The following is a 15313-nucleotide window of genomic DNA, read 5'->3' on the forward strand; positions in this document are numbered from 1 at the left end:
TTTTTTCCTTCAGAATCAGGCATCATTTCCATAATCTACATTTTTCTGGTTTATTTTTATTTTTTTCAGAAGTGAAGGGTAATATATATGTGGGTTTAAGTTTACTATTTATTTATAAAATATGCATAAAATTTATAATATTTAAGTATTATATTCTTGATAGTTAGTTGCTAAAGAAAGCTATTGGAGAAGGAAGAAAACTACTATGCATACACATCCAAAGGTTGTTGAAATGATTAAACAGCTTTTAACAGCAGACAAAAGAAATGTTTTCTTCATTTCAGTTTTATTTACTTCACTAATTAGCTCAAAGTTAAGGAACTACTTAGAAATCAAGTAAGCTGAAATGTCATTATCTTTTATGGTCTATGAATTCATTCATTAACTGTTTATAAAATTTGCTCTGTTAATAAACCAGTTTTAAGTATAAAATAAGCTTGATACATTTTTTCTCCGTATACAGCATATTCATCAAAATTTTATTTGAATAATAAATACATTTCAAAGGCTGAGTTTCTGCATTTTGGTTGAATTTTCATTTCCATCCAAAGCATTCATACAGGTCCTAAGTAAATAAAAAATAATAATCTAGTAAAGAAGAATTATTCCTTTCAACAGAATGCTATATGAGTTAAGCAGTAGAATAATTTTTAGAACTGTATCACCACTTAAATGGGAACGTAATGTGTATTTTTGGTTATGGAATTGTCACTTGTGAATGTAAGTAAGAGATTAGTTTAAAAATTAGATTCAGTTGCAAACCAATTTTTTTTTTTTTTTTACTTACCAACAGCAGTCAAACTCACTTTAGGAAGAATGAATAGTACACACCCAAAATAAGTACAGAAAGGTTTTTGTAAAAATAAATTTTTCACTATTTTTGTATTTTCAAGTGAATAGGAGTTATTATTATGAAAATAAGATTGAAAATCTCATGAGGAATATTTTTGTATTGAATACTTTTTATAAAAAATATTTGATAGGCATTTCAGAAACGTTTTAATCCAGGGCCTTATAAATAGGCAATTCTGTGATATATGGGCGATACAAGGGCTATATGAACATTAATTCATAACTCTTTACTAATTAAATCTGTACTCAGAATTTTAATTCAGTAGAAAATTCCAACATTTCTAAAATTAATTTAACCTCCAATTGGAAGAAAATGAAGTGTTGACATTTTCTACGTATTAAGATTCTGTTAAAAAGTGGTGAAAATATCAAAATAGGCGTGGTTTTTTTCCCTCAGCAAAAGTAAGGTAATAAAAAAAAACTTTGATATAACAGGAGTTAAGTTAATTTAAGTAAGATTTAGATATATGCTTACATTTTTATTGATTTAGTGTACTGTATATGGAACTGTAATTAAAAAGTAATTAATGATTAATAATTAGTTAGAAAGTAGTTGCTTTATATGGAACTTCTTTAATGACTTACTAAAATCAAGGTAATCATATTCTTTAATACAATAACCATAGCAGATTCTGTTAAATCGCACAGTTGACAGAGTTACCCATTTCTGACTTGCTCAAAATTGTGAATTAATGAATTTGTTTCAAACATAAAATTGCCAAGGAAGCATTTCAGAGTATAGTTTGCTAGCCGCTCATGTTTGTGTGTATCTGACATGCCAGTGTGCTTGTAAGGGCAATGAAATCTCAGTAATAGAGGTCCACTTCTCATTTCTGGCTGAGCTAAAGGAGAAGGAAGAGATTTTACAACCTGAGTAGCAAAGAGTGCATTTAAACCCGCAAGGATGTCACTGGTTTCAACCAAGTGCTGACATACTCATTATGCCTTAACTGCATTTCCTGTTTCCTCCTAGGTCTTACTGCTGCAGCTTCTCTTGTATCCCTGGCTTGGGCTTTGGCTTCCTACCAGAAGGCTCTCCGCGACTCCCGTGATGACAAGAAACCCATCAGTTATATGGCTGTTATAATCCAGTTTTGCTGGCATTTCTTCACCATTGCAGCAAGGGTCATTACTTTTGCTCTGTTTGCCTCGGTTTTCCAGCTGTACTTTGGGATCTTCATCGTGCTCCACTGGTGCATCATGACCTTCTGGATCGTCCACTGCGAGACAGAGTTTTGCATCACCAAATGGGAGGAGATAGTATTCGACATGGTTGTTGGGATAATCTATATCTTCAGCTGGTTCAATGTCAAGGAAGGAAGGACACGCTGTAGGCTTTTCATTTACTATTTTGTGATCCTTTTGGAAAACACCGCCTTGAGTGCTCTCTGGTATCTGTACAAGGCTCCACCAATCTCTGATGCATTTGCCATACCAGCACTGTGCGTAGTGTTCAGCAGCTTTTTAACAGGCATTGTTTTTATGCTAATGTACTATGCCTTCTTTCATCCCAACGGACCAAGGTTTGGGCAGTCGCCAAGCTGTGCTTGCGAGGACCCTGCAGCTGCCTTCACCCTACCCACAGAAGTGGCAACAAACACTCTTCGGTCCATCTCCAACAACCGGAGTGTCACAAGCGAGCGGGATCAAAAATTTGCAGAGCGGGATGGGTGTGTGCCTGTGTTTCAGGTGAGACCCACTGCACCGTCCACACCTTCATCCCGGCCACCAAGGATTGAGGAGTCGGTCATTAAAATCGACCTGTTCAGGAACAGGTACCCAGCCTGGGAGAGACACGTGTTGGACAGAAGCCTGAGGAAGGCGATCTTAGCATTTGAATGTTCCCCTGCTCCTCCACGGCTACAGTATAAAGATGATGCCCTCATCCAGGAGCGCTTGGAATATGAAACCACATTATAAATGAAACAAAAACACAGCTTGAAGAAGCTCTGGCATTACAGTCCCAGTTAAGGGTTGACGGTAGGGCTGTAGGGATAACTAAACTGCATACTACAAGTAGAGCAGCAAGCTGTAGTGTTCTTAGTCTGGCTACCATCATGATTATCATTTGATCCACTGTGTGCAGTCTGTCTGCAGAACACTGGTACAGCAGCATCACCTGAAAGCCTCAAAAAACAAACAAACAAACAAAAAACACTGACCCGCACATAGAGATTGGTTATTCCAGCTGAGAAAACTCACCCATGAGTCATTGCTGCTATGAAACTCTGACTGCACAGTACTTACAAGCAAACCAGTAGGGAGGCTCTGACCAGAGCTTTCAACTTTAGCCAGTAGTGCATTTTATTTTAGAAATGAATTATTGATATTTGCATAATCAGTGGCAAAAACAAACAAACAAATAAACAAACACTTTTCAAAAATAACAAAACTGTAGCACGCAATGTTGCTGTCATTAAAACTGGTTTCTGCGAAAAAATAGGAGCATAATAGTCTTCAACATCCCATAAATACACTATTCAGGTTATAATAGGTTTGCAAAATAGTTCTTAATTAAAAAGATACATCATCATCTTTGTAAGGTTATAAATGGAAAATAAACTAAATTCTGATTAATTAGCTCATAAACATTGACACCACCAGAACTGTTTGTTTTCTGTGGAATATCAAAGTCTTTCTAACTGCAATTTAAGTTCTTTATCTTGCTTTTAACAGAAATCCTATGCAGCTCACTTATGGTTTTCAGGAGAAATAAGGAGCTCTAGCACGTAGTGACGTAAATTAAATGATAATCATGATTCAGTGTTCAATTTGCAAAAAAAAATATATATATGTAAAAGAACAGGGAAGTATAGTTTTCATATTCTAAACTTTTTGAAGGACCCCATTCAGATATTTCGGAAGAAACCACAAGGAGATGAACACACTGAAACTTCTTTCTGTTTCAAGACTGTGAATGCATGATTCAGTGTGTGAATGTATGCAGGGGTGACAAGAGACTGTGACATGCCATACCCTTCTAGTGCCAAACATTGTATAACTGCAAGACTGATATTGCCTGAGGGACAGATAACAAGTGGCACGAGCCCTACGAGACCAAGAAGCAGGAAAGAGAGATCCAGTTCTCAACGTGTAGAGACAGCTCTGTTTATTCCCACCCAAGGTGAAAGTGATGTCTTTTAAAGGCTTTCAGCCACCTCTTAGTAAGTATATTCAGTGAAGTATAATATAACCAAGCTATGTGGAAGACCCTCTTCTGCCTGTTCAAGACTTGTTTCCAGATATGTCTAAAAATTACATTGAATCTCTTGTAATAGAGTGCTTTTGCTGCAAGCTTTTGGGTTTTAAATACCTCCCTAAATCTAGTCAATGGTATCCTTTATGTTAAAAGTATCCCCTGATGGTGCTTTCAGATGCATTAAAGGTGCAAGTCAAAATTTGATAGTATTTTTTTTAAAGCTGGTGCAGAGTGAAAAACTCATGAATTATTTCAATATTTTTGTAAAGTAAAAATATGATATAAAAAGGTTACTTTTTATAAACCTCAAATCTTTTAATACATTTCATTCTCTTTATAGCTTAGATTTTAAGAATTGGTCCATGAATTTTATCAACTAGCTTCTGCAGGTTGATACAAACCTGGTTTTCACATTATGGATTTGTTTTGCAGTGTAATGCCATATGAAAGCCTACATGGGTACTTTTAGAAAACTCCATAAACTGTGGATCCTGCTTCTAATGAAAGTGGCTTGTAAAGACACCAAGCAATTCCATAAGAAACAATTTGCTATAACTATTTCCATCCGTTTTAGGAAATCGAAGCAGAACTGAAGAGTTACTGTTTTAAATGGCATTGTCAGGATGGAGAAGACCTGATGGTTGGTATTTTAATCTTCACTGTCAGGTATATTCAGTGTAGTCACTGCTGTATATGCTGCTGGGTAAATTTCAGTCTTTCCTGTTATTAATATTTGTACTATGAAAGAGCAGAGGTTACACACCTTTGTTTATTTGTATGCGTTCAATTAGCCATTTTTAATGTTGACTTTTTTTATTAGTGAAATGTTCAGTATCTGTTGGTCTTTGCTGGGGCGAGTTCTTCAAAACAAAACATCTGTAGAAGTGCAGAAATCTGCAAGCCTGAAGGAACTTTGTGCAGATCAGAAAACACCCATCTTTGAAGGGTTTCTTAGGTATTTTCGAATTAAGCAGTGGCCAGCTGCCTCTATAATCACATTTAAATAAAATAATTCTTTGATAGTTCAAACCCAAAGCTTTGTACAAAGTGATTGCCCTTCTCACCATGCAGATGTGTTTGATTGTACAGAGAAAAGCTCTTGTGTTTTGACAAAAAAAAATAATAATATACCACTGCAAGGATTGTTAAAAAAAGATTTGGGGAGAAAACCCTTTGTCCAGACAAATTCGGTAGAACCTTCACTCCAGAATCCAATGCTGGGTCGCACAAAGAAATTGCCGTTTTCCTTTGCAAACAAGGCAAATTGTAGGCTTTGTAATCCAAGATGTGAGGGTTTCTTTTGGAAACCATTCTATAAGTTTGCTACTTCTTTAGTAATTAGGAATGCGAACATGAGTGAGGCACCATGGGCAGTGCTCTCACTCCACATGGGCTCTTGTGTCCCTGTGGTACCTCCTGGGGAGAGGGGCAACATCACAGCTACCAGCAAGCCTTGTCCTCTTCTGATGTCCTTCTCATCCTGTCTCACTGTTCCTTGGAGCTGTAAGCTCTTTGGTTGGGGCTAACAGAACTGAAGAAACATTGCTTAATGCCGAATTTAAAGGGTTACAGTCTGGAACAGTGCTTGCACTGCACGGTTTCTGAAGGTTTGTGATGTTTTTGTTTGATTTTCTCTCATTTGGTTTTGGAAGGAAGGACACAAAGGCATTATTGGTTCATTTGTTTGTTAATATCTACCATTTACTTTCCTTACCCTGCCATCATTTTATATTTTTTTTATTTTTTTAGTAATGCTTGTAAATTTATCTCAAGCAAACTACTGCAGGTTCTGAGTGCACAGCGCCGCACGTGGCAGTACATATACACAGTGGCAGTATGCATGCACAGTGGCAGTATGCATGCACAGTGGCAGTACACATACACAGCTTGTCTTCTGAATGCAGTCTGCAAGGGGGAGAAGTCATTTTATACAGAGTCAAAAATCTGTTCTCCAAAATCTTGCTATGTTATGTTCGTAATGCCAGTGATACTTGCGCTGAGAACAGGACGGCCATTGTAATCTTAATGCTCAGATGACTATGTGGATAGTTTCCTAATTTGCTTTGCTGTGAACAGTAACCTTAAAGGCTGTAAGAATTTTTATAGAGCTTGCCAAGATTAAACATAGTCCACACTGAAATCCCATGATGGCCTTATGGACAGTTAATAACCAATATGCACTATTCTTTTTAACGCAGACAATTTTAAGGTCTATCAATAAAGTTCAATTAAGACAGCAATAGCAAAAAAAAAATAATAAAAATTAACTTCTGTTTTTGAAATAATGAAAAAAAAAATCAGGTCTTTTAAATTCCATTACAGATTAACAGGAAAATTAAAAAGTTCATAATTACATTCTGGTAAATAAAAGCAATCACGTCTCTTTGTTAGAAGCAAATATCAAGTAAGCATTGTCCTAATGAACCAAAAAACTTTGCCAGCAAATCTGAAGGTAACTTATGTGATTAAAGACTTGGTCCTAAAATTTTGAGAGCTGTGAATTTTTATGCTAAAAAAAAAAAAAAAGGAAAAAAAAAAGATAAAAGGCAATTTAAGTAGTAGTTGCTACTCTAATTATGTAAAGGAGACATAATGCATACCCATGTTCATTTAGAAAACATATAAGAAAATGTAAGAAAACTTTTTGTCTTATTTTAAAAGAAGTGTTATTTGTTCTATATTAAGATAATCTTTTTTAAAGAGTTATTTGAAAATATGTGCAATACTTTTTTTTAATGCAGTTTTAATAATGAAAAAAAAACTAATTTCCACTTTTGTTTATGTCAGTCAAAATATGCTTCTTGTGCTAGAACAGTGTTTCTGTGCTTGGGTTATTTGGGCTTGATGGCATATAAATGCTATTGTCATTGGCAAATCAACAAATTTTCTATTAATTAATTTCTATAGCACTGGGATTAGAGAAAATTTTCCTTCCAAAATTAAATGTTAGGCCTCAGCTGCCTGATTTTGTAAAGTTTTAAGCAGAGGAGGAAAATTAAAAATGTTTTGGAGCTGCGATTTTTAATATATGAACTGTTAAACACTTTTTTTTTTTTAATATATGATAATATCATCAATATATCATTATATCTCCAAAAGAGCAATTCATGGGTGGTGTTCAAACTGAAATTGCTGCTATTTTTGGAAAGGGTCTCCCAATCACTCTAAAAACCAACATGTTCATTTACTTTTTATTGGCCCGCAAATATCCACAACTAGCCTGTTGTATTTTTAGAACAGTACATTACAAAATTTTAAGTATTTGTGACTTGAACATACAATTCCTTAGAAGCCTTAAAAACGGCACTGTACTGAGTTTTAGTTGGCTCTGCCAGTGATTCAGCTCCCAAAACCACCGTCCTTTTTCTGCTCAGCCCCTGAAGTCGTGTAATCCAGAGTGACTGAGATGCTGTGATTTAACTCTGCACCCCCTGCACTGCCTGCACAATGCCAAGGAAAAGACCCCAGCAGGTTGCTGCGGTCCTACTGCTGCCTCTCTTGCTCCTGTGCGTGGTGGGAAGCAGACTAAATTGCATTTGTGCATCCAGCTAAACAAGCGTAGTTAGGTTGAGGCCCTACAAAGGTTGCGTGATGAAAATAATCACAACACGTGTCCATGAATTTACAAGCTCAACACTGTAATTACTAATTCTGCAGTGTAACAATGCAGAATGTGGGAAGAATTGTCTAAATACACAATAAGCCATTTAATTTTGCTAATTGTAGCAATTAGACTAGCTTGCATGAAGCCCGTGCTCTCAGCAGAAAGCCAAATGGAGTAAGTGGCAAGCAGCCATTTATGTACCAGAGACATTATGTTATGAAACCCTCCCTTGATTGTTTATAGAGCTAGGTCTTTTCATTACAGCATTGAATCCATTCCTCTTTACTCTGATAAACCAGATAAAGTTCAAAATTATAATAGATTCTTTTAAATCTGGGAATGAAAAAAAAAAAAAAGCATCAGATTACTGCAATTCACACGTAGTGATTTTTTGAAATACATTCAGTCGTCATTTCCACTTGGCTTCAGATTGCTGAGTGATCTGCATCCAAGATGATTTCTCACATCTGGTATGAGCAGACTTCGTAATGGGAGCGATGGGGATGACCTCACAAGGTCTTGCTCACACAAGGTTAGAGGAATAGTGTCGCTGATTTACAGATCACTTGCAAAACTTTTTTAGCATGTGAGCAGTCCACCGGGATCATCTGTAAGCCTGTTTTACCATACTGACCTCACTGCAGGTGTTTGGTGGGATTTCTTCACTTTCACACTGGTATGACCATGAGAAAAAAATACAAGTGAATAATTGCATGTACACTAAGCAGTGCTACTGCAGCATGAATCAAAACATTTCTTCTTTTCTCCTCCTTAGTTCAAACATTTATGAATATATCCATTTTGACTGAGTTGCCATTGCGTGATCCTTTTAAGGACACTGAGAAATGCCTATGAAACCACAGTTGTTTCCAATGATCCTTATACAAACCAACTACTGACCAGCACCTTCATTAAAAGGAACTTTTCCTAAACACATAAGCTTGGCTCCTGTACTTATATTTTGTTCTGAGTGCTTAGCATCTAATTCTTATGCAGAGAGTCGTATACACTCGTTAGTAAGCCATGTGCCTACTCTGAATCCTGGAGCAAATAGGACAGATACGCAAAATGCAGGGGGAAAAAAGCCCTCTTCAGCACATTTAGCGGGTGATTTGCATATGCTACAGATGTAAGAGAGGAGCTTGCATATAATTTCAATAGAGTTATAGGTGCTGTATGAATTGATAGATATTTGCAAGAAATTGGAGATAAGTGGCCAGCCAAGATTAAGGTCAAATCTAAACCTCTACATGCAGGGCACTGTAAGATAAAAACAACCAAAAAACTAAAACCTAACCAAAACTCTCATTTCCAGGAATAGTTAAGCTTAAAAATGCAATGGATTTGTCAATGAAACTACACGCTACATTCGTAGAAACAAAGATATGACTGCTATGGATACAAACATCTCTATCTGTAGATTTCAGCCTTGTATTTCATATAGCTTTGGAAGCAATTGCTTTTGGATTGTAGTTTTGGGCATGCCATAGCCCTAGGCATGCCATCAGCTTTTCTACATGAGGAGTCAGTTCTTCTATAGGCAAGGCCACATCCAATTCACCCATGTGTGATTTCCTCACCATAGAAAAGCTGCTAATCAAATGTCCTGAAGAGCCCTCAGAGATGTAGCGCAGTGCTCGGGCAAGACGCAGGCTGTGTTTGGGTGTTTGAGCCCTCTGGTGGCAAGGGCTGGGTGTAGTCCCTCAGTCCTTCCCCAACCTCACGCACCGAAGAGCCCACAGAGAGGAAAACCACGTGCATGGGTTGGATGAAGCCACAGCACACGGGGAGCAGATAGCTGTGCCATACCGCCAGGAGTCAGTGCAGGCACATCAGCGGCCTCAAGTTAATGCTGTGATCCTCCAAACTGCAAGAACCAGAGCTCCTGATTTATTTATTTTTTCATGTGGAAGGTTCACGCACCTAAAATTTGGCTCCTGGCCTTGGTCAGAAACATCTTGGTCTTCACAGCTCAGCTCCTGTCTCCCACCTGTGCCCACCAGTATCCTTCAAGCTGGTATTCTTTGAGCTGATTCTTGAAGCCTGTCATACCTGAAGGGCAGGGGTCCTCTGGGGTGCTATGAGATGGAGCTTTGCACAGAAATACTCACAAATGCTTTTCCTGCAGTAGGCTTGGGGCAAGTAGAGACTGAGGGGAGAGCCAGGCTCAGTTATCTCTTCAGCTAGCAATGATTCTTATCTCTATCTACTATCTCTCAGGGGAAGGCTATAGGGCTGCGCACTGCTGAGGAGAAGGGCATGCTCACTCCCTCTTGTGTTGAGGCTGTTCTCCCTCTTTGTGGAAAACTTAAAGGCTATGCTGTGCAATGTAGACATACTTCCAGTGCTTTGATGTATTCAGTCCCCTTAGTGTGGAGGACTCTGAAGTTGTTGCACATGTCCAGTGCCATTACCTGTCCAGCCAGAGTAATGGCCACAGCAAAAATTCAGGGCAGATGCAAAATCCCTCTGCTCACCTTCCAACCTGACCAAAAGCTGTATGAACATGGTTAGCACTGTGACAAAGCCTGAATCAATACACGCTGCCTTCAGTCAGGTCTCTTAATGCACTGTCTGCTACCCTGGCCACGTTCACCTGGTTTCTTGTGGAAGCTCAGGCAGACTTCATGTGTGCACCAGAGCTACACCACGTGGCCATCTCTGTAGCTTCCCGAGCCCGTGGTGCACTCTCCTTGTGATCCCATGTCTTTTGCAGAACAAAGTTCACTTTGGGCAGAGTAAAGGGCAAATTGGCTGTATGTAGTTTAGGGATGCATGTGGAGTAGACACAGCTTCTCTGGACAATACGTATGAAATGAAGTAGTGTGCAAATTGCACAGGGTATGACGTACACAAGTAGTAAGATAAGTGTCCACAGCTTGGAGCATGCTGTAAAGAGTACTCTTTGTTACAGTGTTTGCTTTTCCCATAATAAAAATAGTACCATCATGGCTCTTACTTGAGAGCGAATTTACAGTATCAGATGTGTTTACGTATATATACACACACATGCAATATATATACATATGTGTTTATAGTCATGTATGTATGTATATATTTGTGTGTATAGTTGTGACAATGAGTCCTGAGATTCTACTAGGAATCATATAGTTCATTTAAATTCTATAACTAAAGAAAAAACATCAGGAGCACCATCATCAAGGGTAATCAAGTAATAAGTGCAAAAGGAAAAGCACATTATCGGAAAACACATTCCAGCCAATATTGAAAACAACTTTGAGATGCATTATGTCAGTAATTTAATGAAAAGTTGTGGAGGAAAAAGGTCTAATGCTATGTTTCATCATCTTAAATATTTTGGTAAAAGAATAGAGTAAAAAAAAAAAATAGAATTGTATCAAATAAATAAGGATTTGTCACAGTAGAGAAAAATAAAATCATGTAGGCAAATGACAAAGGGACTGATTAACCCTTTGTTTCATTTAATGTTGGTTATATTTGTTTCACTGAGTATCAGTGTTATTGATGTCAGTAATTTATCAAGGAAATAACCTGTAATAAATCAGCATGGTTTACTTGAATTTGACTAAAAACACTGAGAAGAGTGTTTGTTAGCCAGCATACATACAGTTGCCTGATACATGCTGTCAGAAGGACAGATTTGCTGGTTCATGGATTATGTACTGAAGATAAATTTCAGATGCATGCATTTGATGATAACAATACCTCTGTCACTTTGTACCATGAATGCACAAGAGCTATTTCTGAAATCCTAATTACTGTTGCTTTTTTTCAGTATGCATTCTGCATTATTATCTGTGTATCCCAGCTTGTTTCTTAACTAATGTTTGATAAGAATTAATTTAACATTTTATAAAGCTGAGGAAAAGATTACTAGCCAGTTAACCAAAGGCTTTTGTTTTCAATTGTGTGATACACATAAACATTTTTTTAAGCTTTAAAAAGGTGTAAAGCCCCAGTTCTGCAAATCCCTTGCTGAACACAAAAATAGCTCATTGGTCTTCATGAAAGCACGGGTTGTATTGAAGCTTAACTCCTGACCCAACCATCATTCAGGTATTCTGTCACTCATTCAGCATAGCACTTGGAAATGATTGTAACTTTCCCACAGGACCTGATTTATAGACAGATACAAAACTAACCATGGTGGCTGTCTCAGATGAGTTCAGAAGTGGCCACTAATCTCCCCCAACGTCGTTCCGGCATCCCTGCTTTGGGACACACAGAGGAGATACCTCACGGAAGACATCTGCGGGATTGCCACAATGCTCTGGGCAGGGTTTAGCCTTCAGACAGCACTGCACAGACAATGAGAAACCTTCACTTATCAGCAGAAAGAGAAACTGCCACCAGTTATAGCTGCGCAGTGCCAGCATATGGTCACATATTTGTGGCTGCTATTGATTCCTCCTATTTCATTTTATTGGAACAGCTTGGAACTTGTCAAGCTTTCCTTGGGTTGATTTGCAGTTAATTAATTCAACAGACATTTTTAATCTCGCAAATTTGTGGCTTGTAATATAGTAATCAAGCTCCCATGAGCGTATGTTAATCAGCTGAGGGGGGAGAAAACCCTGGTTAGCTGCGTGTAGCGTGGTGCCCACACTGCAAAGGGACATCTACAAGAAAGGCAACATTCATCCCAGCTAAGCTCTCATCGTTCATCTAATGAATCATTCATCCATTTGATTTGTCTTGGATGAGCCAGGAGTTGTATTTAAGGAGGATTGCTGGGGCTGAGACAGCTCTAGGTACTGTTGGTGGGGATCGACAACTCCCCATCTGGTCACCTGTTTCCTTACCAACCAAAGAGTCATTCTGCCCAACAGCAGCCCAGTTTCATTTCTGAAATGACCATACCTCTTGTGGAACAGTTCCTCCTGGATAAATGACTATATAAAAAAACATATAACACTAGGACACTAGAAACCAGATGAATGAATGGAGAAACTTTTTTTTTTCTTCATTGCCTTTAACATACAAGTGGATTTTAGCTACTTTGATGTGAAGCACAAGGGAAAAAAAAACTTAATGTCTGCAGAGGACGCACACATGCGTACATTAGCTGATGACTAATCAGTATGTACTTTTTTATTGTGGAAGCATATCCACTGGTAACCTCAGCAGGGAGATCAAGAAGACTTGAAAGCTAGGAAGTAAGTGATTCCTCTGGTCAGGGTTAAGAGGCGTTTGTGAAACACTGTGGAAAAGCTGCTCCTGTTGTTTCCGTGAATAAAGGGAGGAGCAGAGTCTTTCAACAGGAAAAACAAAATCAAATGCCAAAACACTTTTTATGGTGCAGTTACTCTTTTCTCTAGTAACGATGTTGGTTAAGAAAGCTCTAGGCATGTTACGAACTGTAACATACGGGGAGACAGCAAAAGACACTTTATAGATATAACTGTTGCTATTGACAGGAGATGTTTATTAGCAATAAGATAAAAAAGTGTCTCAAAATAAGGCCTGAGAGACAAGGATTTTTTATGGTTGTTATGTCAATGATTGTTAAATCTAGAGATCATAGATCTTTATAATAGCTTATAGGTCAAAGAATTTTTCTTTTTATCGTTCTTTACAGAGGATAAATCTCAGATGGCTTCCACAAAAAACATATCACATAAAACAGTCTCATAAGATGGGTTTTCTGTGTATGGAATATTGTATGCTCAGTGTTGTTCAAGTGCTTGTACATTTTTTCATGATCTCAGCTTCTAATGCAGTACATGCATAAGCTAATAGTGGATTCACAAGTGCATCTTCCTTTAGCTCAGTAACTCCCCACATCAACTTGCTCATTCATGTACAGGTCAGGAGCACAAATGTGGTGGGGAGAGAGGTGAGTGTGCACTTGTAAAGGTGCAGAGCAGATGAAAAATAAAGATGGAAACCAGTAGATGACACGGTAAAAGCCTTATAGTTAGGGAACAGCTGTGAATCTTTAGAGTAGGTGAGCCCTCATGGTATTTCTTCATGCTCAGGTATTCTGTCACTCAGCTCATCATGGAAATCACTGCTGAAGGACTTTCAACTGTATTATAAGTTATTATTTTTTGCTTTTTTAGAAGTAGAAACAGTATCACACTGACTCTCAACAGAAATCACTGTGGAGGCATCCATAAGCTTCACGCGTGATCTGTAAGTGTAGCGTGTCATAACAGTTCTGATTTCTTCAAAGATCCACTTAAACAAGTTTGCAAGATGTATTAGATATTGTTCTGATTTTCTTCCTTGCTTCCATTTTCTTCCTATGCTTATGCATGTCATATGCAAACCCCACTGCTGAGAGAAGATGACACTCAGGTTATAAAACAGATTATTTTTTTTCTCATGTAGTAGTACAAAACACAAAAATTCATTTGCGTAATGCCTAGCTATTGAGATAAACTCTATAATTAGAGAAGGAAAAGCAAGTTAATCGTGCAAATATTGAATTCATTTTAGCCAGTGCAAAACAGGAAAAAAAATAAAGATAGCTGTCATATTTTGCTGTTTGACTCATCTTGCTTCATAATTCCAAAAGCTGTGGTATATGCCCATAATAACCTGAAATTGAATATTCCTCGTTTCTGAGATACTGGCAGAACAGCCACGAACTGGGGATCCCATTAGATTAGCAGGCACAGATCTCCTAGCAAGAACAGATCCACTGTGTTTCTTCTTTAACCGGACTGCAGTTCCTTTAAATCAATGGGAATTGATTCTCAAGGGCACAAACTGTCCTCTGTGTAATTTGTTCTACATGATGGGACAGATATTTTGCTGTCTATTCTTTGAGTTGTGTATTATTAACAAGCTAATGTTTATTCTAACAAATGAGCATCACTGTATTTTCCTGCAGGTGCCTTTCCATGTATAAGGCTATCTCAGCAATGGAAGCTGGCTCTCTTCTTGTTCCCATGTTCATTACCTGCATTTTTAATCAAATGCTAATTTAACAATTGTTTGTCATGCTGCAGATCCATGCAAAGCCCAGTCTGACTTCTGGATTTGACCCAGAGCATTAGCAAATGTGAGAGTCACCTTCTCACTGCAAGCATTGGACATGGATACCACTGAGATGCAATAAACAAAGTTCCTTAATGTGCTGATTTTACAGTAATTTTCCAGGGTGCAGTTGTGCTTTAAAACTTTGTGCAGCTCTCTGCAATCTTGTTTTATTTCAAAATAAATAAATAAATACGTAAAAAAAAAACAAAAGACACATCAGCAACAACCCCCCCTCCAAAAAAAATAAAGAAAAGAAATTGATACACACACACATAAAAAACAAACAAACAAACAAAATCTTTAATTGCTCTTCCTCATTGTATATTGTTCTTATGGAATTTGCTATGTGTGAGGAGAATGTTAGTTAATTCACATCGGAACAGCCTTTCCTCTCTACACATTCCAAATGGATTCTTACAAAAAACATTAATAAACTCCGTAGCAATTAAAGAGCGTACTCTCCAGTCATTATATGAAAATGTACAGTCAGATAAGGCTAACTAATTTGTACATGCTTCCACCTTTCATCTCTTAAGGTACACAGCTCAAAGTTTGTTCTTCAGATCATCAACCCCTCATTAGTAAAACTAGTGAGCCTTGCAAAGCAATTTCATGTGAGACAAATGATCCTAAAAGACTCAGACTTGGTAACAGTTGTACAGTTGTGCTTACAAAACCTTCTTGAATGG

The 15313-nt window shown here is 37.7% G+C and overlaps 1 protein-coding gene across 1 annotated transcript in view; it reads left to right on the forward strand.

The window, feature by feature from the left end:
• The window catches only part of XKR4 (XK related 4), a 231222-nt gene extending 216341 nt beyond the window's left edge, over positions 1 to 14881 (forward strand). Inside the window, exon 3 of the mRNA XM_080581177.1 lies at positions 1826 to 14881. Within this exon, the coding sequence (XP_080437303.1) occupies positions 1826 to 2772 (947 nt within the window). The 3' untranslated portion in view covers positions 2773 to 14881. The remainder of the gene's footprint in view (positions 1 to 1825) is intronic.
• The last annotated feature ends 432 nt before the right edge of the window (positions 14882 to 15313 follow it).

Source organism: Anser brachyrhynchus (genome assembly GCF_964034855.1).
Source record: "Anser brachyrhynchus genome assembly, chromosome: 2".
Lineage (NCBI taxonomy): Eukaryota > Metazoa > Chordata > Aves > Anseriformes > Anatidae > Anser > Anser brachyrhynchus.